Below are 25,076 nucleotides of genomic sequence, written 5' to 3'. Positions count from 1 at the left end.
AATGTTCTTGCATTTTTTTTTCAATTAAATGAGTTGTTGATGACTAGTAGAAGTTAAAAATGGAGCCATATACCAAGCCATGTGATGACTATATATATAAATATAATATATATATATATATATATATATATATATATATATATATATATATATATATATATATATATGTATGTATATATATGTATATGCCTAATTGCCCTTTAACATTCTGCATTATATATCAGTTTGTTTATGATTAAGATAGAATATTTAGCATGAGAAATTGGCAGAATGCCATTGTTTTGTTGGTGAAAGCGAATGTTAGCTCAACTAATTGGACTTTACTGCACTTAAAATTTATTAAAATAAAAAGGGAGTTTAAAATCATGGTGAGTACAAGTCAAAAAGGCTATATAGAATGATAGAATAAGCAAAAGAGTTATGCAAACTTATGTTAGTCTGAACCACTTGGTCAAACAATGCATGCTTTACAAATTTAATAAAAAATAGTTTGTGGTGAGTAGCATTATGAAAATTGTACTTGGCAAGGGGATTGGCAAAGGGGAAGGAAGGCGGCATTACAGAGAAGAGTGAAGGGGATCCATCGGGAGACGGTTTTGCTTGGGGTAGAGGAAATTGGCATTTTGTTGTCAGATGTTGGTCCTTGTGAGATGGGAAGTAAAAACCTCTTTAAGAGAGAGATTAACTGTCTTGTAATTTTACAATTGCCAATGCATGCACATGCACCTGCAAGCTACAACCCACATATTCTACTGCTGCAGAAGGCTCAATCACTCCACCATTTTACATTTTCAGACTTTAATTGACAAACCCAGTTAGAATTGAGCCGAATTGCCCCTTTAAAGCGAATTTGAGTATCCTGAGATAAGATTTAAAATCTAATGACCGATATTATAATTATTATACTAAATAAATTAAAATTTTAATATTAAAATAATATTAAAAGGAGAACCTCTTTTTTTTTTTACCACCCAAATTACCTTTTAAACTCTATCATCTCTATCTTAGTTCATTTAAAAATACCTCTTCCATTCCCCTGCCCCCACCTATATTTACTGATTCTTCTCCTGTAATCACAAACTGATTCCCTTCTTATCCTTAGTGTCAACGTCACCTCCAAATTTACTGCATTTCCCATTCTCACTTTCTTCTATTTTAAAGGAATCTGAATTTTCAACTAGTAATAGCAATATTATTTTGATCTCTTTGTTAATTATTTCTTCGTGTCATATCCATATACCATTCTTTTCTTCAAAGTTATTGACTAATTTTAAAGCAAGATACATTTTTGTCATGGCTCATGCTAAAAGGGGCCATCCCACTTCTGCATTTAGAACATCTGGACAAAATTTTATTCATGCCAACCATACATGATTCAACTCATCAGCTGCTGATGAGTAAACAGGAAGCATGTCACTTCTGATTCTTTGAATTATATTATTTTCTAAATTAATTATTTGTTTGCAAACTAAACCATTAACCATTCTTTGGGTATGCTTTAAGTTGGCAGAGTTAGGTTTCATCTCATTTTCTCCTTTTTTTAAGTGTCAACGTTAAGAAAAAAAGATGAACATAATTCACATTTAAATTCAGAAGAGTGGCCCCCAAAAATTGTACCATTAAAGTATAGGCATTGAGGCAAAAACGATGGGATAAATTTGATCATATCATTAACCAACGCTACTTTGCTTCATTTGAGAGCAAAGGAATCGAATTCACCAGTTGTAGAAAACACAACTTTTGTCTTACCTAATGATTTTTCTGCTTTCGATTTTTTTAACATGGTTTTTAATGGGCAAAAAAGATGTATTCATTTTCTTTTTTTTACGAGAAAATCATTTAAGTTCAACAATCATATTAGGTTAAAATCAATTTGTCCGAATGAAAAAATTTGAACTTATATTCTCTTATATTTATAATTTCTTTTTTTTGTCACTCAAACTTCTCTAAGAATGACATATTCAACTTCTTTGTTACTTTGATCTGAAATGAAAAATAAGATAGCAACTTTTCTGCTATTCTCCTCTAACTTTCTTAATGAGTAGATGGATTGGCCGAAAGAAAGACACAAGATGAAGCCAGAAAAAAAGATGGTTTTCTTTTGTGGGCCTGTAAAACCATTAATTGACAACAGTAATTGACAAAATATGCACTGTAACTTCAAAGTTTAATAAAAAATGCAGTGGGCTTATGTCGCATTTTTGTATTTGTTGTTATTATACAGGCCCACATAAAATACATATGTATTGTACGTGGACTTTACTTAATGAACAGAAGCCCAGTGTAGGATATTAGCCTGTAAAGTGAAAGAGATGATTGAATTCAAAACTTGATGTTGATGAAAAGTTGGTGTGTTGATGGTGGGTGTTCTTAATAATGTAACTTTAGACCAAATTTCTTTGCCTTTAATTATGTTGAATCTTCCGAGTGCTATGCCTCATCATCATGCCTACCTCTTTTAACTCTTGATTACAGTCCTCTCTGTAACTTTTACATAAATCTCATCCTCCAATATCGCCAAAAATACTATAGCTACGCGGCTCGGCTCAAGCCCATTTCAACTTTTTATTGCTTTACTAGTTCATCTCTTCTTGGATGGAGAGAGATGAAGCGAAGACACAAAATTGGCCTTGTTTCTCTTTGTTGACAAAGAGACAGATGATTTATCTCTTCCTTGACAAAAACACTTCATCGAGGAAAGAAAAGACGATGTCTTCATTTGACTTTGTGGAGGTGAGAGACGGCCAAAGGAAGGAAAATTGGTGGGAAGAGAAAGTCATCGTTATCGAAGATGGTGGTCTGAGAGGAAAGAAAAAAACTCGACGGATTTGAAGAGAAAATAATCACTTTTCAAAATTGGAATAATTAAAACTGGAGTGAAATATTAGTTTTCAAAATCTATGAGGTAAAATTATATATCTTTTAATATTATAGATAAAAAACAATTTTACCCTTAACCTTTACAAATAATTTTAATCAAAGTTAGATGATCATTAACTATTTGAGTTTTTAAAATGTTGCGAGAGAAAGTTTGGGAATGAACCAAGCCTTAGGCGGAAATAAGTCCTTTGACGATTTAATAATTACAAAATACTAAAACACAAACATAATGGCCATTAACAACTCCTAAATTTATAGGCCGAAAGACTTATTTTCATCCAAGGTATAGTGAAACCTCAAACTTTCATCATCTAATTTTCAAAAACTTAAACATCTATTTATAACCAAATTTCTGTTAAAAATCTCAATTAGGGTTAGAGATAAAACCGTTATTTATTAAAAATTTTAAAATTTAATTACATTTTTCTCCCTAGGTTTAAAAAACTTACTATTTTCCCCCAACACAAAGTTTGAAAACTGACAAACACCCCCCATAAGGTTTGTTCCTCTTCTCTCCAACACCGATTCATTGTCTTCGATGGTCGACCATCTTCTTTCCCACCTTATCTCTCTCTCTCAATTCGTCTTCAATAGAGACGAAGATAAGCTCTCCTTCCGATCATTCTCCCTTCCCTCTCTTATCGTCTTTGATCGAGATGAAGACGAAATCGCCTTTGTCTAAACAACCGTAGAGGGAAGGAAGAGTGACTAGAGGGAAAGATAAAGCAGGAGGGAGAACGGTCGACCGTCAAAGATAATAAATCGACACTGGAGAGAAGAGAAACAAACCCTAAGGGATATTTGTCAGTTTTCAAACTTTGGGTTGGAGGAAAATTGTAAGATTTTTTAACCTGAAAAAAAAATTATAATAAAACTTTAAATTTTAAATTTTTTTAGTAAATAACGATTTTATTCTTAACTCTAACTAAAATTTTTAACAGAAATTTGATTATAGATGAATATTTAAATTTTTTAAAATTGAAAGGTGAGAATTTAGGATTTCACTATACCTTACGGGGAAATAAGTCTTTTGGCCAAATTTATATGTAGTTGATTATCATACAAACATGCCATCAATATTCAAACAAAGGGTTTTGGTAAGAACAAACCAAAGTAGTTTTGTAATTTCATGAAAAGAAAAATTTATAATGAAATGAAATTCTATGAACAAAATTGGATAACCGATGAGCAAATAGATTTTTAAAGCTTACAAGAGTGGAAGCCGTAGTTTGAGACCATATAGATTTTATGTAATCAATAGGATATTATTAAATTTTATTTTATTTATAATTTAAAATTACTCAATTAGAGATCACTGTATATATCAATATTTATATATAAATTTGTACAACTCTTAGTTCACAAAGGAGAATTGGACCAACCTCTTGTGAAGGCTGGTTTATGTTTATACGAACTTAACTTTGTGTTATACCAGGCAGAAAAAATTGGTTGCTCGAGCTTCAGGTTCCATCTCTCAATCTTAAATTGTTAGAGCCCCAGCCACAGGTAGATTTAGAGCATAAATTTCCTTGGAAATATTAGAGCTTACGTAGACTCTGATCTGGTGTTCAGATTTAGACAAGGAAAAAAAAAAAAAAAAAATTGAAAATGCGTTCAAATGGAATATCAAATTCAATAAAGCTATCTGTGCCTAAATTGAATATACAAATAAATCCATACTTAATATATATCATCATGATTTTAAATTAAAGATTATGTGATGACATATATAAACTGCACCCATTTATACATTCAAAATGAGTACGTATAACAAATAAGTTAATATTAATAAGGTTTTAAACCAAATCAGATGAATATATAAGAAATATTCTAATTCAGGATACTTAATAATAAACATAAATGCGATCCTCAGGATTCTCAACCTTGCACTGAAGAGACTGACCACCGAGTCAGAGAAGACTACAGATTGCAACTCGTAACTTAAAAAGGTGCTTAGAAGTGTATATACAGTCTTGATGGCGAACATAACTTCTCCACACCAAGAACAGAACCACAGTTCAACCTTCAAGTAATGCAGTAATTAAACAAAACAAAAATATAGTCTATAAATGCCAATTAACAAATGGCAGAGTCATCTTATAAGAGGCAACAATTAGTTCCTTCATCTCAAAACCACAAACCCTAATAAGCTACACTATCTTATCCTCTACACAATCTTACCGTCCATCTTCTGTTCTACGGCCTTCACCATTTCATATCAAACAAACAAGGTCAGTTTTTGGGACCAATGTCCTTCAGGGCACAAATCTGCTCCTCTCCCATAGCAGACATCACACTCACAACAAGATCTTTCCCTTCTTCAAATCCAGCCTTGATCTACAAATGAATCCAAACACAACATAATCAATGAAAATCTTTATAGCAAATCGGAACACCTAAAAAATTGCAGAATAATGATAATTGAGTCAATAAAAAAAAAAATTTTAATAATTCATAAAATCTCCTGCATATACACGCTATATTTCTGTCAGCATTATGTAGAAAAGCATATGCTACAGAAACTGATATCATTCTCTAATGTCAAGCAACCAACCCACTTGACAATTCAAGTTTGCCCAGGGAATCTGCAGTAAGATTTACCCTTTTAGATAATCTCTTGGGTTTCAAGCTATTAAACATCACCAATCCAACACATAACCAAAAGATACTACACGACATTTTGCATGACCTAAAAAAAGCTAAAAAATACCTTGCATAACAATAAAAAAAATCTCAAAACCATCGCAAATACATAGGCTTATTAGAAAAGAATTAAACTAACCTGTGCAAGCAGATTGTCATCAGTTGGAAGCCTCAGGTCATCCTTAGTATTGCCATTCTCAGTCAGCAGACTCACCTGTAATTAGCAGAGCATCAGATTATGCCTGAATCACCAAGACAATCACTAAACATTACAAAATAAAATCATACAAAGCCATCCTCAGAGATATCAATCAGCTGGTAGTCAGTACGATTGACATGGGGAACCTGTAAAAGAAACCGGTTACTCTAATTGAACTTTAAAAAGAGAGAGAGAGAGAGAGAGAGAGAGAGTAAAATTGCATAAAAATAAGAGCAAACGTGAAGTGATTACATCACAATTGTGGGAGGAGGGAACAATATCTTCAAGCTTCTTTCCATTGAAGATATCAATTCCAACAAAGTGACACTTAGCATGACCGTGCTTCCCAGTTTTGGAAGTAGAAACCTCCACAACCTATAATGAAGAATCGCATCATTGAGCAACCCATTAATTTCCAAAACAAAGAAAAAATTTAAACCAAAATTTCACTTGTGATTTTAGTTTTTTCTTTTTTAGGAATCAAGCATAAAAATCTTTTACAATGAATATTATTTTACTTGTTTTTTCGTTATAGATCTTTATAACTGAACAGATTTCACTACTGAGTGGTAATATGCCATGGAATAAGTTTTCAGATCTTAGTTTGACTTTTCTAAACTAATTATACAATTTACCAAGATGTAACATCATATCAAAACCATACGAATCTGAAAAAAAAAAAAACCAAAATAAGTGAAACATGAGAAACAAACAGAGATCTCAAACACACAAAAATAGTAAATCCAACAGAATTTACAGAAATACTATATATATACAAACAAGTGACAGCCAAAACAGATCTAAACAAAACAACAAAATAACTCCAGATCAGAGAGAAAGAAAGAAACAAAAAATAGCACCTTGCAAGGACGATTTTTTATGACGATATATCCATTCTTACGGATGGTGCCCGCCTGCTGCGGGTAAGTCTTGGAAGCGCCAGCGTCAGCCTTCGACTCAAAGTGGTGCTCCTCGTCCGACATGACTCGCAAAGCTTTCAAGTTAAAATTCAATAAAAAACTTGAAAGAAGGGAGAAGAAGAGAGGAGTGTAGGAATGGGGGAATGTTTGGGTTTTGGATATTTATATTCAACTTTTAAAGAGCCGAGAAATTTTGGGAGTTGTGTACCATGTAGGGTTTGCTACAAAGTCAGCTTTATTAAAGCTGTCTCTTTAGGCCGTTGGATTACATTTTTGTACGGTAAAGATTTCTAAATCCATAAATATCTTTGTTCGCGTTGAATTGACGCAGTGACTGGGGCACGTGCTTGTTATGGTTCATGCATCTAATAATTTTTTTTTAAATTTTAAATCATATGATTCTTTCGTGTACTGATACCCATTAATACATATTTAATCTATTCTTTATGTGAGAGGAAGAAACTAGTAAAAAAATATGTATATTTCAAAGAAAACCAACCATAAATAAATAAACGTCGAATTACTAGTTTCACCTAAGTTTTACTATAATTTCAAACGCACGCCAACAGCGGATAAAAAATTTAAATATTTATTTATAAGTTAATTATTATTAAAAATTTTAATTAAATATGAGAATAATTTTTTTAGATTATCTGTAAACCTTAAACCCTTTAATATTTATATTATTTTTCCTTTTAGTTTAAAAAATTATCAATTTTCTTTTATAATTAAACTTTAAAAAATTTATTTCTCCTCCCTCAATTTCTAGGTTTTATCTTTAATGGCTTAGAGAATCAAATTGCTGATTGAGAAGAAGAGACAATCTTTTTTTATGAAAGACAATCCTTCATTCTCTAGATCTAGATGACAAAGTGTTATCAAAATCGAGAAAAAGAGATGAAAGACGATGCAACAAAGGACGACAAAATGTTGTCGTTCATCGTTGCATTTGGACGAAACATCATCCTTTATCGCTTCTTCTAGATGATGAAGTTGTGGTGGGTGGTTGTCCTTCGTCATTCTTTATGGTTGAATTTAGAAGATGAGTGAAAAACGTTAAACATCACGGCCGAATAAGGGAAACAAATCTTATAGGTAAAATCTAAACTTTTCAAACTTTAAAAATACAGTGAAGTGTTAGTTTTTAAAACCTAAGAGAAAAATGATATTAACTTTTTAATTTTTAAGATTTAATGGTAAAATAATGATTTTACCTATATCTCTAACTAAAAATTTTAATAGTTGTTAGTTTATAAATGGGTGTTTGAATTTTTTATTTACTAATAGTATATTTTTAAATTAGACTAAAATTTAGGTGAAAAATACTCCCTGGCCATAAATAAATAAAGTGACATTATAATCTTTTAATCAAAATTGATTTCATACGCATAGAGATAACAACTATCGGTCCTCAATACATACGGGAATGGAAAATAATTATCCTCCTCTTATGAAAAAAATTTCTCTCCTTTTCATTTTCTCATTTCCTAGGAAAATTTTCTCACATTATTCCTCCCCTCCTTATCTCTGATTTAAAAATAATAAAACATTGATTAGATATCTAAATATATATATAGTAATTCAAAATTTTTTACAGTAATTTAATATATAAAAGTTTAAAGAATAAATAAGAGAAAGGAAAAGACGAGCTAAAAATATATTTATCCTCATTCTCGATTACAAGAATTTTAACCATTTTTGTTCTAATTTTTATTGAGAAATTTCCTCCTTGTTCAAAGAGGGGCAGACCTAAGATCCGATTTTACAAGCCGAATTGTATCTCTACACATGCTTTCCATATCATACATGTAAATCTCTAAGCCAAATCATAACTTATGTCAAGCTAGCTGATCCCACAATTTAAATTCGACGGCTGTGAATCGAAATAAGCAATTCTATTCAACCTTATGTAATATGATATGCATAATTGATGATTATCGGTAAAAACCTTTTCAAGTGGTATATGTAAAAGATACATTACAAGGAATACAATAAATGAATTTGCCTAAAAGGAACATTCCATAAGGTACATTTGCATTTCAGCTACTGCAACTCCCATCTACGGAATGCAAAATCCACCAGTCAATAAATCAGAGGGCACTACTTTGAGACGGTTTATGGTTGTTAATGGAAAGCAGCCAACAGAGGTGCAACTAAAGTGAAGTTTCACTACTTAGAAAGACAAAAACAGAACAAACCACTTTGGAGAAATAAGTACTTTTTCCATGTTTTCTCAACAACAGTATTCAACAAGCAGGAAACTCGACTCCTTGGTGAACCATCAATGATGGAGGCATAGGCATGACAAGATCAAACTCAAATTGTGATGCTGATTGTGTATAACAACACACGCATCCTGCTAAAAAAAACAATAGAAACTTAAGCCTCCATCCCACAAGACGCCGCTAGGAGTAGAAGTGGAAGCAATTTTTTTCTGAAAGCATGACCATTTATACTCTTGTTTTATCAACTATTTTGATAATATGGAAAAACGAGGCAAAAGAACAAAAACACTCAATCATATTAGAAATTAAAACAGAGCAAAATTTCCAATTATCTTACATGAAATTTCATTTATATACAGAATTGTGCGGTCATTGCACAGGCTGAACATTCAAACGTCTAACAAAACAAACTTCTAAAACTAGTCAAACACATTGCTTTTGTCCTTATCAGTTCAAAGACCACATGATCATTCATCTGGAACAAAGAAATCAAACTTAACATCTACAGAACCAGACATTTCCCCGGTATCCTTGTACTCAACGTTTGATATTGTTCCATGATCATAAACATCTAGATATTCTGGCTTCACACGCCGCACAGGCACAGTAACAGAGTAAATGGTACCAAGATCTGTATCAGTAGAAACACTCAGCTGAACCTTATCCTGTGATTCTATCTCCACAAAGTCTGACAGAGCATGCACAATGTTGCTCACAATCTTCCGTTTTGCCTCATCACTAACTGCACATCGGTCTGAGAAGAGAACCATCTTTAAGCGCTGCTTAGCAATCCTTGCGTTGGAGCTCCTTCTTGTCATTGGAGATGGAAACACTATCTTCCAAGCCAAGTTTAGACGTTCAAAGAAGCTCATATTTATGGCATCCAGGAGGAAGCTCTCAACTCCTTGGCTAACAGAACTCGGCGACAGCTTATAATCTCCAGAAATAGCAGAAAATCGTTTAGATTGGCATATGCTATGATTACGAAGAACAATGCCATTCCATTTGGGGGAATTTTCAGAAACACTTGATCCTCCATTCAGGAAACCAGTGAAATGTACCTATAGATCCATAAAAAATTTAAGAAACATAGGTGTCACCAGAATTTTATTTAATTACCAAAACATTCATCTAGCATGTACAATTAAGATCCACCTGACAAATGCTTCAATTTAAACTTTCAATCCCCTTAAGTATAAAAATGAAGGGATTTAGACACATTTAAGATAATCTACCAAACATAATAAATGGGTTGTACATGTTTGACAATTATGGTCTTTGCCATTAGTGTAGTCGAATCCTTTTTGCAGAGGATCGTATGTACAATGAAGTAGACAAAAAAGCACTATTTTGTCCTCAGGCAGTACTCAAGCTCAGTTAATTAATTAACAGAGATACGTCCAGCTGTGACATGTATGCACTGGTAGTCATTGTAATCCTCTCAACAGATCACATTATATACCGCTATCATCACTGTCAATGTGCTTAACATCATCCCAGCTCTTAAATAAAATCAGGTATTTCATTTAATTTTTTTATCCACAGTCTGTTAACATACAGTCAATTTGACCATTGCCTTCAAATAGCACTGCCAAAACACTTTTTCAATCATTTCAGTCAACCCCTGACTGAAAAGTATCAAACTCTAACCAAATGTCATCAGCACAAACTCTTATATGGCAACAAGTAGCATATTGCTTTGCAATATCAGACCTTGAGTGACGTTGATGCAACTTTATGATTAATGAGTAATGGTGAGCTGCTATAGCTAAGTGAGCAATGTTACCTACACATAATATACTGGTCTGAAGCACCAAAAGTCCTCAGGATCAGATGATCCATCTAAAATCCTATGTAAGAAATTTACACACATAAGCAAGAGGACAATCAAATTAACAACCACAACACCAAAAGCACAGTAACTATTTCATTCATTTACAACCATCACCCATATCTCTACATACCGGGAAATACATAAGCCAGATGACCAAATCACAACCTCGAAGCAGGTTGATAAGTGGCCAACACTGATGTTAACTCTATCGCACAAATTGTGGAGGTTTACTAAGAAATAAAAACTTCTAAACAAGCTACGCAAGCATCAGATCTTAGTCATTTTCATAAATTTAGTTCATTGGACGAACACTTGTAACAAAATTACACAAAATGACAAAACTCAGAAACCATGGACTAGAACAAACAATTGCCACTATAGCCATAAACCATTCATGAAAAACCCAATTACCCATTTCAATGACTCGGCAAAGAAGCCAAGAAATAAACTTACATAAGCAAATTTGACAAAACTAACATTTATAATAAAGAGTAAGAAGGAAGAACAAGAAAAGAATACCTTTGAAGAGGGAAATGAGCTTCGTAGAGGAAGATGATGATAAGAGGCCAGAGTGGCAGCTACCCTCAAATCCCCGAAAATCGCCATTATCGATTCTGTCGACTGCTTCAACAAGCACTCTTTTCTTCGGTTGGGCTTCTTGGGGTTTCTTCCACACCAGTCATTGTATAAAACGGCCTTGAATTAGAACGGCAGCGTTGACGTCTTGACTCATACCCTTTCCTTTTAATTTAGGGTAATTAATTAAATTACAAAACTAAAGGGATGAATAAGAATTTGGCAACACTCTAAGGACTATATAGATATTATTAAGAAAATGTGATTTGTCAAATTTGCTCAAATATATAAAGACGGCTTGCCCATTACGGATACATTACTCGCCTACCGACTAGGGATGGCAATGGGGAGGGGCGGGGAGGGGATATCAATCCCCGTCCCCGTCCCCGTAGGGGATATTAATCCCCGTCCCCGCCCCGTCCCCGTTACGGGGATAAAAAATAATCCCGTCCCTCCCCGCGAAGGAAAATCTCCTTCCAATCCCCTCCCCATCCCCGCGGGAAAAAATCCCCGCCCCGTCCCTTTGGGGAAAAATCCCCTCTCCATCCCCGTCCCGTCCCCGCGGGGAAAAATCTCCTCCCAATACCAGTAAATATAAATTTTAATTCTTTTATGTATTTCAATAAATAAAATAAATCATATTCTCCCAAAATATCACTTGCTACAAGAGCTACAAAATATTCATTATTATTTTAGTTCAAATACAAAGTTTTCATAAAATCTAACAATATGCAATAATCAATCTCTTCATTAATAGCTCTTCATGTATGTGATTTAGGGTAATTTTATAATAACATTAAATTTAACACTTTTCATTCACTTCAATTGATTTTATCAAGTTTATAATTTGTTTTTTTTTTTTTTGTGTAAAACCTGGTGGATTGACTAACTAAGTTTTGAAGTTGAAATAAAATTAATTTGGTGCATTTGCATTTTATGATAATGAGATTCTGAGTCTTTTTAATATATTAGATAAATAGTTCAAAAATTAGTAAAAGTTGATAATTGATAATTCAAAAATTAGTAAAATTAAAGTTATAATTTTAATAAATCATAATGTAAAAATTTCTAAAACTTAATAGTTTAGAAGTTATTATATTAATATATTAAATTTAAGGGGTGGGAAGGGGTGGGGTGGGGAGGGGATGGGCCGGCCTGGGCGGGGAGGGGAGGGGCGGGGCGGGGCGGGGCGGGGAAATATGTATCCCCGTCCTCGACCCGTCCCCGACTACGGAGATTTTTTTCATCCCCATCCCCGCCCCTTTCCCCGTTTTTATCGGGGAATCCCCTCCCCGTTAGGGTCGGGGAGGGTCATGGCCCCTAAAATCGGATCCAAATTGCCATCTCTACTACCGACCAAGACCGATGATTTTCACTCAAAATTCATTCAATTTTTTTTGAAATTTTGTTTAAAATAGGTTAATATTAAGTGATTTAATATTTTATTTTAAAATTTAAAATGAATTTTGTTTACATTTCAATTTAAATTTTCAAAATTTTGTTTATAAAATTCACATTTTTTAAGTTAAAATTGGTTGTTAATGGATATAAAACCATTTTTGTATAGTTGAGAGTAAATGTGTTAAATGGCTTAAGCCAAGACACGAGAAAATGGTCCCATCTAGTCTACTATTGTAGCAGTTTGGGCCTAGACACAAAATCTGTGAGTTGGTCTGTTACTATTTTCATAATTATTAAAAAATATTTTTTTTATTAAAATTAATAAATCAATCCATTATTGTTGAGTTTGTCTTAGTCTATTATTATAAGGTCTTGCTCACCTTTATATATAGGGTCTAGCCTAACCCTATATATAGGATTCAGCCGTGGACTTCATACTTTTCACAGGTTAGCTTGTCTTATAAAATTCTTTATTGTAAATGTCTTAGGCCCAATCTGATCCAATCCATTGTTACTTCTAATTGAATGTGTGATTTGTGATTTAAAAATATGTATTTGATCGATAAATATAAAATTTTTATATATTATGGGTGACATACCCAAAGTTAAAAAGAATTCAAATATGATTATGAATTGTTATCACATAAGTTGAACTTAAAATTTGAGTTTCATGTTTCCCAACCATTTCAAGAAATATATATATTTATTTATTTATTTCAAACTTTCAATATAATATCGAAAAATATGTATAATAGAATTATATATGATTTATCAATTATTTAAAGCAAATTACGTTTCAAAATTCAGCTAAACACTTTGTTGAATTACTAGAGAATCCTGTATACTGTGGGAGTTAGAATTTAAGTGGATACAATTAGCCAACTTCATGTACTAATAAATCACATTTACCCACCCTATGTTCAGCCCAAATGCCTTTTTCAACCCCTTGATAGTACAAATAATGTTTTTCTTTAATCTTAAATCAAACCGAATGAACACTTGGTACAATGTCACGAAATTAAATAATCATATAATTTATAATTATTTCATTTTTTTAAATTATCATATTATTTAAATTTAAAAACATATAAAGAATTTTTTTTAATATTAAATTTACGATATGATCATTTTCTTCTCATCTCCTTTTATTAATGGGCTCTTCTTTTTTATAGCCCACCAAATCATGGTTGCACGCTTATTTCCAGGGATGCATCTACAGTGTGGACTCAACTCCCACCTTGTCTCTAACATTGGTATCATCCTTTCCATCTTATTATACGACAATTAAAACCTTTGGCAGCCCATCGCATATGACAATCTCCCCCTTTAGAACTTCATCCATCATTATTTGTGACTTTTGATAGCTCATCTCATTGACATAATCTTCTTCCGCTCCATTTGATGTTGATTTTAGTGTTAGTTACTCCTAATCTATGCTTAAAGTCAAAGTCGAAACCCAATAATGTCACTCTCACAATCTCCCTCCACACATGACACGATCTTTCTTTAGTCTCTATTACATGACCTTTCGATCTTGTTACTCTCCACATTTTGACTCGATTAACAATAATTATGAGATTCTAATCAATGGAAATTAGAGTTTTAAAAATTAAATTATAGATTTTAAACCTACATAAATTAAATGACATGTTTAAAACATTAAAATGAGTTAAATAAAAAAATATTTTTTAATTTTTTTTCAAATTTTATGAATATTAAAATTACTATTTTACCCTTATATAGTTAACTTCTTAAAACAATATTTATTTTGAGTAAAAAAGTGAGATGTAGAGTTTTTTGAGCTAAACCTTAGGTGGGCATATGTGATTCACCCTCAGGCGGGCATTAACGATGAACTCGCAGGTATTTACAACCCAAACTGATTGATGGAATCCATTTATGGTGAATGGGTAGATGGGGATCTGCTGCTTTTCTTCTCTGCCCTTGTAAACCTCTTGTATCTTTGGCATACACAATCAATTATTTCTATAATCACAATCCATAATATGATTATAAATATTAATAGATAATAAATAAAACACATGCAACTGTCCAATAACTGAAACTGATCCTAGCAATAACTACAAAAGATTCAGCCATCTAATTCTTGGCATCAGTCAATGGTAATGAATATTAACTCAAAATTCTTCAACTCTAACAGCATTCTGAGGCACTAAAAAGGCATCCTTAGCCTTTAATTTTTTCACTCCAGCTGTGAAACACACCTTATCGGACTTGTAGTTCTCGATAGCTACACTTGTAACTTTAACCCATACTAGCACCTTTGTCTTCACTCCTTCAATACCAGTGAGCTTTCCCCGTATAAGATTTGCTTTCACGCGGGTCGCATACCTTATAATTGTTGAGTCTTTGAAGCTCACTTCACAAGCAGACGGCAAGTACACAATCAACTTGGCCTTTGTTTCATCAAATTCATAACAGATTATGTTCTGAGGAAAGAGGCCAGGCGGTAAGTTGTACTCGTGAAGCAGATCAGGCAAGCTTTTCATAGGTTTTCCTATACATGATAAACAAACACAATCATCTTCCCTTGGTCTAAAAGTCCAGATTTAAAAATTCAAAAAAGAAGACATATTTGAAAAAGTTTACACAAACTCAGCAAACTCAAGTATCACCTCATCAAATGAATAAAAAGAGCAAAGAGACGGATCGGTTACACATTTACTGTTTTCATTATATTCAATTGATCAAATACAAGATACAAATCTGGGAATGGAAACCTTTCTTGAAGGATATATGGGCGAAATACAAGTTCAAGTGAAGAATGCATAAATAAGAGGAATAAAGTGCAAAATCTTATACCTTTAAGGAAAGATGTGGCACCTTAGAAGGGGTCTTAGTGATCACATGATAACTACATGATAAGGCAGCTAAGTATGTTTGAACATAAACAGACACAATTAACCTATTTGATGGAGTATGAGAATATTTATATTATTACTGAGCTTCCTTTGCATAAAAGTTATAACAGCAATTCAGTTGTGTTCAAGAATATCAGAATTGACCCCAAGGGTTAGCTTGAGTAGTTAAAAGAAAGGATCCCCTCGTGAAAGGTCAAGGTTCGACTAGCATGATATTCCTCTCATGTGAAAACCTTGGACTAATTAATTTGGGATCGAATAACGAGTCGTGACAACAAAGCGAAACTCTGAATTACCGGTATAGTGGTTGTAGGTCTAGTCATTGCACTTCAAGGTTTATCTATCCGGTGAAGTCAGGCCGGGTTCCCCAATCATTAAAAAAAAAAAAAAGGTATATCAGAACTAGCACATCTGCAAATGGTAGGCAGTAGGCACTTATTCGCCCCCTTGGTACTCTGGTAATTTAAATATATGCCATGGACTGCTATATATCCTAGCAAGTACACACTTTCATGAGAGTGGACAGGAACTGCAGTCTCCAACTCATTGAAGATGAATTTGAATTATGGCAATTCACAGCAAGCAGAATGCAAAAAATAACTTCCAGAGCCAAATGTGGGTTTGGTCATAACTAGTTATTCAAAGAGCAAATTTTGTTACTTTAATTGAGACAAGCAACAGAAAGAAGTGTATAGTTATGCACCTTTCAGCTTGTTAAAAATCCATTTTGCCTTCTCTTCAACGGTACTTGAAATAGTCTGCAACAGCAAGTTTCAATAAAACCAAAAAATTAGTAACATCAACTTTATCAAATAAATCTCCATAATGAAGATGAATTTCATGTCAAAAAATAAAATTGCTGTTTCTGATTGCAATATTCTCATGTAGTATGAGCCAAAGGGATTCATGTCACATTGGGCTTTCAGCACAGAAAATGTTCTTTATCACTCAAGTTATTATCCTAACAGCCATTGTTGTACAAGCACTATAAATGTTAATCTGATGGGCGATGCTAGACAAAGTGTTTCCAAGACAGCATATCCCTGTCTAACATCATGATTTAAAGGCATCTTTCAAAATTTTCCAGATCAATTAAGTACCAGGTCCAGACATAATAAAGATTGACAAACTGAGAGCTCTTTCTTGTATCTATGAGTGGTGATGCATGGTCAGTCTTAGTTGGTGGAGCGATTTGTTTGGTTAATTCTGTTAACAAAAAGACTTCAGCGCCTCGTCATGCGACAAGGTCCGAGCACGACAAGGCTCTCATCCTCTCCAGCACCCCTTTCTAGGGGATTTAGGCCCGATCCACCGTTGAGGATGTTTCTCCAAACTACAATTCAAACGTCAAGAACGCCCGATAGGATTATAATATGGTGTATTAGTAAACACTCTGCATCATACAACCACTGCACATTTACTATTTTGCAATCGGGTTCCTGATGCTAATTGTAATTACTATACTGAGCTCAGTTCTTTTACACCCCATAAGTAAGATTAAGATTCCCTTCCGTATTTGAACAAAAAACTAACTTCGAGCAAAGACATTCCAGTGTAGTCAAGGATGACAGAAACAACAAGGAAAATATGAAGAATTCACATCAAATAAAGCGCCTTAAAATCGGTTTAATACAATTTAAAAGAAATCATTTTTTCAAGAACCCAACGGATCAATATTTTTTCTAACCTTTCCTGCTTTCTTTCATTTCCATTCAATAGTCAATTTTCTGAAAATTTAATGAAGAATTTCTACATCAGCAGAATATAAAAACAAGAATGGAGACACAGAAAGTGGACACAAATGTCACTTTTAGAAATTACCCAAGTTTAAACAGATTAGAATTCCTTTTATTCTGCACAAAAATCAGATTGACAAAATGAAACCCTTTGTTATAGATAAATGAAGCGATGGCAGGATAATGTCATAAACATTTGAAACTAACAAAAACAAGCCTGCAATTTTAAAAAGATGGGGCAGTTAAATCACAGTGTAACTTTCATTTCTTTCCTTTTATGAAAAAAGAATTATCTCCTAACCCTTTCTATTTCAACAAAAAACCATAGATCTCTCGCTCCACCGCTAATTTCCCACTCTCGCTGAAATGCATACCAAAACCACAAAAACTGGGGCAAGAAATCCAACAAAAGGGTAAAATCTAAACTCACATTGATGTCTTGAGAGATGTTAGAGAGCTCCTCCTTCGCTTTCTTAGAGATCCATAAGCTCCCAACCTTTAAACTACTAACGGTGGTTAGAGCCTTCTCCATTTCCTTGTCTCTTCAGATCCTCTCTTAACACTCAGAAATGGTTGAATGTTAAGTGAGTGAGAACAACGCAACCACTGTTTGCACTTCAGGCAAAATCATAAACTGAACGACATCAACATATAGATACAAACAACACAGCCAAACTGTGCAATGAAAATCGAGGTGCAATCCCAACTTACCATTTTACCCTCCTCACTGGGGACCGATTTACAGGGGAGGGTCAGTAGCGCTTGCTGACGAAATATCAAGATGACACCTTTGATATGGAATCATTCAAACTTAAAGAAGTATTCCAAGCAAAAGTTCATATTCCTCAAAGCCCAAGCACTAAAAAAGCTCACGATTGTATTTCAAACTTTAATCTCTTAATCATAAATTTTATTCATTGAGAAAAGTCTTCTACTCATTTGTAAAATCAGTCTAAGTAGAGGCACTTTCATCACAATATTCAACTGTACTTAAACTCGTGAGATTCCAATTTACTTTTAAAACTTAGGGGATCAAAAAGTGTCGTTATGACAATTATATTCTCTCATTTTTTATAAAGTAATATTATGTATATTTATTTTAAATACATAAATTAATAAATACATACTTATATATATTATTATATGATTATGTGTTATTATATTTTTAATTAAAAAACATATAATTATATAATGACATATATTAATATGTACTCATATATGTTAAATGAATATACATATTTTTATTGTTTCTTATATAGGTTTGTGTTGGGTTCATATTTACATACTTATTTAAATAGTAATCAATCTTTCATTATTTTAAGTGTTGAAGGTAAAAGAATCTCATATTAAATAAAAATAATATACGTTAATAATATATAAATGTGATAAATTAAATTTTATTATAAATTAATTAATTTTATATAATATAAACTTTAATCGTTATATTTGTAAATCTAATATATTTTCGTACGGAGAGCCAAACTATAAAAGCTGGAATAAAGCTAACAAAAAGGAAATAAAGGGATGGGTAAAGTCGTAAAAGGAGAAAGAACGTTGATTCTCAATTTGGGCATCCATCTTTGGGGGCAAATGCTTCACATTTACGCTTCTATTGACTATTATGTAGTGCCGATAGAAGATGCAATATTCCACGTGGTGGGGTAAAGTCGTTGCATTTTCCAGCTCAAAAGTTCAGATAAAGAAGAAACTTTGCATACCTCTACCTTTGTGTATTGCCATTGCAGACTCATTCTCAATCATTTATTTATTTGTTGCCAAGGGTATATTCAAATTGAGTTTATTCGAATTCATTTAGAATAAGTTTAAATTAAATTCAGTTTAAATGAATTTTAATTTAAAAATTTAATATTTTCGAGTTTGAATTTAAGTTTTAAGTGTGTTTGATCAGTAAAACTTATAAATTTGAAAATTTTAATATAAATCTATTAAAACAGTATCGTTTTAATCACTATATATTAAAACGATGTCTTTTTAATATTGAATTGAGTTTAAAATTTGATTCGAGCTTGACTCTTTTTAAATGAGTTGAGTTCGAATACCTTTGAAATAAATTTAAGTTAAATTCTACTGAAATGAGTTTATATTTGAGTTTGACTTAATTCGAATTTAATCATATATTTTGCATTAATTATCATGAGATAGTTCAATAAGTTAGTTGATATTTTTATTAAATGGCATAGAAGGAAATTACATTTTTTCAGTTTAAATTTTGGTCGTTAAACGCAAGCTTTGGATTGGTTTCTCTTATTTCACCTTTTTTTATTCACAAGTCATGCCCACTTATAAACAATTCGTAGAGCCAAACTTAAAGCAACTCAATAAGAAATCATTTACACATAAAAACTATATAAGAGGGATGCGTTGTTAAAAATTAAATTAATATGTCTTGATTTGACATATTTTTGGGTGACTGAAAGAATTCGGTAACATGAAACTAAAATATGGGAGAAATGGAAATTAGAACTTGGAAAAATGATGATGGGACGACAAAGAATCATATGTGGCACAAGAGTCAACTGAATTGGCATGAACATGTTACAAAGAGTATATTCAAATCAAACTGAACTTGAACTTAAACGTAACTTGAGTGAAGTCAATCTCAAGTTTAGCTTGAATTTGAGTTTACGTTGTACTTTAAATTCAGTTTGGTATTAAATTTGATGAATTGAATATCTTTAAAATTTGAGTCAATCTTAAATTCACTTGAGTCAAGATTATTTTAGATTCGTTTGAATTAAATTTGTTTTTTAATTCATATAAATTTGTTTGAATTTAACCTTATGCATGAGTGAAAATGGGCTCCCCTGCAAGAGACTAGAGCCTGGGCAGTCTTACACTCGTATACTCTATGTCCGTTCTTAAACTTAGGCTTCTTTCAGCCTGGCAGGAAGGACAGCCCAATGAGGCCTGAATCTCAAATAGTCCATAAAAAATGGAAAAATTAACAAGCAGAAGTCCAAATTCTAAAAAGATAAAAGAACCTACGTTTCCATCTTTAAATAATTCGCGCTGATGTTGGGCTATTGTTATTACCTATAGACTAACCAACTTCCTCCTCCATGAATATCTTAGCCTTCTTGTAAGCGTCCTCCAAGAACATCCTGAACTTTACAATGTCAACCTTGAGATTCTGGTTCATATATACAAGCATATTTTTCCACTTTCCTTCAACAAACGCTTCAGGGTTCGTCATCACCAAGTCATCAGGCGCATATCTTTCTGCCAAGCTACTTTCCTCGTATTGAACTTTATAATCCAAATACTGCAAACCCAAAACACTTGCGGGATCCCCAAAGCACATATCTGCGTTCTCCTGTGTTCCAATTGGCACCACCTGCATTAGCACCGCCCCCGGCCGAAGGAACAAGAAATGCGTCAATGCTGCCCCATGCACCCCCAACATGGCATGGCTCGCTTGAATTAGCCTAAATAACTCCAGCAAAGAAGTATCTACCGTTGGTTCCATGATAATCACATCAAACCCGATCACCTCAACCGTTTTTACAACTTCCTCCAGGTTCAAAATCATTCGCCCAACTTTAGCATTTCTATTCATTAAAAGCAGCCTAGGCCTTGCACTTTTCTGCCGGATCTGATAAGTTGTGGTATCAGTATCGCCTTGACTGTAAGCATGGTCCAGGAAGAATTTAAAATCAATAAGAGTTTTTGGCCGTGGGAGTAATTTGGGATTTACTTTGGAGTAACCATGTGTGATGAGACCTACGCTCACCGAAGGGAAGCAATGGGTGATCGTTTCATTGTCCATGTCGATGATCGGATGGCGACTGAAATGAGCTAATAATTCTGTATACTTCCGGCTCCACCAATCTTTATAATCAGTGATCACAAGAATAACGTCATCCTGATGATCGTCCGGTAGGAGAAAATTGATGGTGATGTAGAGGGGAAGAAATCCGTCCATGAATTGATGGTAGGGATTTTCAATGTAGCCGCCTGTGCTGAACACGATTGCTGAGCTAGTGTGGGTGACTCCACAAGAGACGTTAGGTGGAGGTGAGTTGAGAGTGAGAGTGAGCTCTTTAACCCGGGACATCGCCTCTTTGTCCGATTTACGAGGGTAAGGTTTAGTTTTCATAAGAAAGGATGGTGGGTTCATATCGGTGGGACTTATCAAGAAGAAGGTGGCGCTGATGGGGTCGAGGAGAGTTGGACCGTTGATTGAGCACAGATCGTAGTCTTTGTGGGAACGATCACAGGTGATCGGTGCAGTAGGAGAAAATGGACGCTTCATCTTTAACGCCGAGCTCTCTAATTCTGCAAAGAAAACTTCGATCCATTCAAATGGTTCCTCTTATTATTAAAAAAAAAAAAAAAACTAAAAGCTCAACGTATTTGCACCTGGAGAGTGGCCGGATGAATCAATGACGGATGTGAGTGTAACATAGAGAAGGAGAAGGAAGAAGATGAGACATGAAAGGCCTATTGTTTGGTTCATCAATACTAGCATAGTTTCGTTCCTGGCATCAGCATCAACAAATTCAACTCAGAGTATCGCTTGGAAATTTAACTTCCTTGTCTTCTTAAAGATTCAACTCAGCCAATGAGAAAAAACTGGAAAGGACTAGCATAAAATTCATTCTACCAATTCTTCGCTGTATTAAATGTCCTGTTGGCCACCAAGAACACTAATAATTTATATGGAGAAGCTCCACTGTATTAATTATTTAAAATATATATTCAGTTTTATCCTTTTTATTTAAAACTAGTTATTGCAGTTTTTATGTTTGATTTATATTAGACTTAATAGCAATTAATTATGGTCCTAATTAATAATTACAGCATAATAAAATTTACTTATTTGTTGAACAGTTTCTTCTTTAACAGCTTAAACTTAAAGTAAGGTCTATATGTTACCGGATCAGATATGTTTCCGCAATTAATTTTTATTTTTATTTTATTTGAATAGGTGAATATTTACAAAATAAAAAAGGTGAAGGTTAATGATGAAATTATTAGATTTTTAAATTTATAAAAAAAAAATATGATAAATTTTTAATTTTAAAATATTTTTAACTAAATAATAATATTATCTATAATATTAATAATAAATTTTAATAAATAAATAAATATTTAAGTTTTTTAAAATTATCAAACAAACAAAAATTAGTTTTTTCACTAAACGTTGCGTAGTAATCTCTTTGGCGTAATTTGTAACAGTAAATTATAAAGAAGATTGAAGGGTAAAGTGGGGATGTTGAATTTATGGTCGTCCGAACAAAATGGTAAAGTGGTAAATTGGAGATTGGCAAGATAGGGTCCATATGGACATGTTGGGAGGCGATGCAGGAGATTTATCTGACAAACACAACACAAGTAAGTAAATACAGGGAGTGCATACTAGATTGGGTGGATCCCACCTACACATCAGCAAATCACCATCATCGAACTCCTGTTCCTTCCTTTATCCTTTTCCAGATTACGTCATAATTTTTAACTTCTTTTCTTCCTTTTTCACATTTATTATTTATTCGAAATTAAATATAAACACAAATCCCATCGGTCTTTTCGAATTACGAGTTCGAAATATGATTTCTATTAGTTATTTTTTTATATATTAAAAAAATTTATATAAATGAGACTTTAGCTAACTGTAATAACAACAAACTACAATTTTCCAAAGAAGATATATAATTTCAAAAAAAAAATAATAATGCCATTAAATTAAATTAAATAACTAAAATCAAAATTTCAAAAGATCCGCATTGGGCTGCAAGCTGAAAATAAAACAGGCGGCAACCAGCCCAAAAAAATTTCCATTTTCTAGTTTACATATGATTTGGTTTAATACAGTTTGAAAGTTTTTTTTTAAATTAAACTAAAAAAATAATTTAAAATATTTTTAAACTAAATCAAACTATTATAAATTTCAAGTCAAACAAAATCAAACTAAAAAAAATATGATTTGATTTGTTTTAAATTATAATTTGAACATATTCAAGTACGAAAATAGATACAAATTGATATATCATTATATAATTAAATAATTTTAAATTAAGGTTTAAAATAATACTTAATCATATGATAACATATAATGTGTATACCAATTTATGTATACAAAAATGTGTAACATAGTATTACTCTAAGACTTATTTATTTAATTATTGAAGATACGTTGATATAATATTTTAAAAATAATAAAATTATATGCACATATTTTGAGTATATAAATATGTACATATAAGATATTTATCATTATATGATTAAATAATTTTGAATTATCAATAAAATAATATCTAATCACATATAGACACTCATAAATATATCTATATATTTATATACTAGATGTTGATACGTATAATACTACCTATATAAAAATATGCACTCTTTTAAATGTAACTAAGCCTTGTCTAAACTAGTATTTTTATAACTAGATCAGATTTATTGGTTTGATTAACTAAATTGTGAATCAATTTATAATTCGATTAAATCTATATATAAATATTAACTTATTTAAAATTTTTATATAACTTGTTTAATCAAAAAAATTATTTAAAACTAATAGAAATGGTTTTATGCAACGCAATATAATTTTTGTTATATTAAACTTAAAAGAATTATAAATTATAATATTTTAATTAAATTAAAAGTAAAATTTATAATTAATTTTTTATTTATATTGTATTAATTATTTGATTAATATATTTAAAAAATATAATAAATATTTAATATTATTTTAAAAATATATAATAATTTAATAATAAATTGAATTGAATGGTCAAATCAAAAACCAATAAAATAATTTGTTTGACCATCTGTCGAAACATTGATCCACACAAATATATAATTGCATACAGACGCAGTTACTTTATCGAAAAAGCCGGGAAAAGACGACTTTGGGAATCGTGACACAGTGACGCAATGTCATACAAAAGTGGGGTCTACCTGTTCAAGGGGGTAATTTCGTCATAACGAAGTTTTAAATGGTTGTTTCGTATTTATGCACAAAACGAAGGGTATCAGTTGGGTCATGTGAAAGATAAGCCCAATGGACGTGAGAGAATTGCGCTTTAATAATTAATAATTTTCTTGTTTTATTTAATAATAATTAATAAATAAATATATACAAGTACGGACGACCTTTGAGAGTTTACCTGAATTTCATTTAATCCTTGATTTTGTAAACATCACCAAAGTCCCCCTTTGAAAGCACGCCAATATAAATAACAATTGGCATTTAAAAAAATAGTTTCTTATAATGGGAATGTTGGTATTAGATATAACATAAGTAGTCTTTCCGACTTGTGTACAACAAATAAACCTCACCTACTTGAGAGCTCCATTTATATATTAATAATAAGGCCAGAAAACTTGTTTCCACCCAAGGTTAAGTGTAAATCTAAGGTTATACCCTCAAAATTTTAAAAACTCAAACCCTCACCCAAAAACAAAATTTTATTAAAAAACTTAGTTAATATTGAAGATAAAATGATCATTCAATAAAAAATTTTAAAAAACTAAAGTTTTATTATATTTTTTCTTAGCTTAAAAAATAATAATTTTCTCCTATTTAAAATTTAAAAAATGATAATTCTCCTCTAGGATTTTAAAATCATCGTCGAAGATAGCAAAGTTTATCATCTCCACTTGTGTTAATTGTCCCTTCGGATTTATCTCTTTCTACCAATCAAACCTCATCCACTAACGATATTGATTTCCTTCAAAGAAGATAAAATTGTGTTCATCTCGGATGAAAACAGTTTCAAAAGGAAATGATTTCATCTTCATCTTTGATTTCGTC

At 32.2% G+C, this 25,076-nt stretch overlaps 4 protein-coding genes across 5 annotated transcripts; all 4 read right to left on the bottom strand.

The window, feature by feature from the left end:
* Positions 1-4,731: 4,731 nt before the first annotated feature.
* Positions 4,732-6,809, bottom strand: LOC123215370 (eukaryotic translation initiation factor 5A-like). The gene is made up of 5 exons (XM_044635427.1): positions 6,583-6,809; positions 5,975-6,097; positions 5,812-5,868; positions 5,663-5,737; positions 4,732-5,217 (listed from the first exon to the last, which is right to left on the bottom strand). The coding sequence occupies exons 1-5, from the start codon at positions 6,703-6,705 to the stop codon at positions 5,113-5,115; spliced, it is 483 nt and encodes a 160-aa protein (XP_044491362.1). The 5' UTR covers positions 6,706-6,809; the 3' UTR covers positions 4,732-5,112.
* A 2,335-nt stretch (positions 6,810-9,144) lies between these two features.
* Positions 9,145-11,424, bottom strand: LOC123215588 (cell division topological specificity factor homolog, chloroplastic). The gene is made up of 2 exons (XM_044635748.1): positions 11,221-11,424; positions 9,145-9,928 (listed from the first exon to the last, which is right to left on the bottom strand). Exons 1-2 carry the CDS (start codon positions 11,305-11,307, stop codon positions 9,335-9,337), a joined length of 681 nt encoding a protein of 226 aa, XP_044491683.1. The 5' UTR covers positions 11,308-11,424; the 3' UTR covers positions 9,145-9,334.
* A 3,234-nt stretch (positions 11,425-14,658) lies between these two features.
* On the bottom strand, positions 14,659-18,210 carry LOC123215717 (uncharacterized protein At5g01610-like). 2 transcript variants are annotated; one of them, XM_044635925.1, is made up of 4 exons: positions 18,008-18,210; positions 17,727-17,930; positions 16,264-16,318; positions 14,659-15,196 (listed from the first exon to the last, which is right to left on the bottom strand). In XM_044635925.1, exons 2-4 carry the CDS (start codon positions 17,826-17,828, stop codon positions 14,817-14,819), a joined length of 537 nt encoding a protein of 178 aa, XP_044491860.1. In that variant the 5' UTR covers positions 17,829-17,930; positions 18,008-18,210; the 3' UTR covers positions 14,659-14,816. The 2 variants fall into 2 exon arrangements, with proteins under 2 accessions (XP_044491860.1, XP_044491862.1); XM_044635927.1 differs by having other exon boundaries at positions 17,727-17,911.
* Positions 18,211-20,186: 1,976 nt separating this feature from the next.
* LOC123217628 (xylan glycosyltransferase MUCI21-like) lies at positions 20,187-21,975 on the bottom strand. Its single transcript, XM_044638717.1, has 2 exons — positions 21,677-21,975; positions 20,187-21,592 (listed from the first exon to the last, which is right to left on the bottom strand). Exons 1-2 carry the CDS (start codon positions 21,783-21,785, stop codon positions 20,358-20,360), a joined length of 1,344 nt encoding a protein of 447 aa, XP_044494652.1. The 5' UTR covers positions 21,786-21,975; the 3' UTR covers positions 20,187-20,357.
* Positions 21,976-25,076: the final 3,101 nt, after the last annotated feature.

Source organism: Mangifera indica, chromosome 5, assembly GCF_011075055.1.
Source record: "Mangifera indica cultivar Alphonso chromosome 5, CATAS_Mindica_2.1, whole genome shotgun sequence".
Taxonomy (NCBI): domain Eukaryota; kingdom Viridiplantae; phylum Streptophyta; class Magnoliopsida; order Sapindales; family Anacardiaceae; genus Mangifera; species Mangifera indica.
The sequence above is the reverse complement of the archived record's forward strand: the minus strand, read 5'-3'. Positions and strand labels throughout refer to the sequence as shown.

Excerpts from the sequence above, each read along its gene's own strand:
- LOC123217628 (XM_044638717.1), bottom strand. The coding sequence starts at position 21,785 with ATGCTAGTATTGATGAACCAAACAATAGGCCTTTCATGTCTCATCTTC. Across the intron at positions 21,593-21,676 it reads TTCATCCGGCCACTCTCCAG|AATTAGAGAGCTCGGCGTTA; the intron begins GTGCAAATACGT and ends TTTTCTTTGCAG.
- LOC123215588 (XM_044635748.1), bottom strand. The coding sequence starts at position 11,307 with ATGGCGATTTTCGGGGATTTGAGGGTAGCTGCCACTCTGGCCTCTTAT. Across the intron at positions 9,929-11,220 it reads GCTCATTTCCCTCTTCAAAG|GTACATTTCACTGGTTTCCT; the intron begins GTATTCTTTTCT and ends ATGGATCTATAG.
- LOC123215370 (XM_044635427.1), bottom strand. The coding sequence starts at position 6,705 with ATGTCGGACGAGGAGCACCACTTTGAGTCGAAGGCTGACGCTGGCGCT. Across the intron at positions 6,098-6,582 it reads TAAAAAATCGTCCTTGCAAG|GTTGTGGAGGTTTCTACTTC; the intron begins GTGCTATTTTTT and ends TCTTCATTATAG. Across the intron at positions 5,738-5,811 it reads ATATCTCTGAGGATGGCTTT|GTGAGTCTGCTGACTGAGAA; the intron begins GTATGATTTTAT and ends TGCTAATTACAG.
- LOC123215717 (XM_044635925.1), bottom strand. The coding sequence starts at position 17,828 with ATGGAGAAGGCTCTAACCACCGTTAGTAGTTTAAAGGTTGGGAGCTTA. Across the intron at positions 16,319-17,726 it reads ACATCTCTCAAGACATCAAT|ACTATTTCAAGTACCGTTGA; the intron begins GTGAGTTTAGAT and ends TTGCTGTTGCAG. Across the intron at positions 15,197-16,263 it reads GATTTTTAACAAGCTGAAAG|GAAAACCTATGAAAAGCTTG; the intron begins GTGCATAACTAT and ends TATCATGTATAG.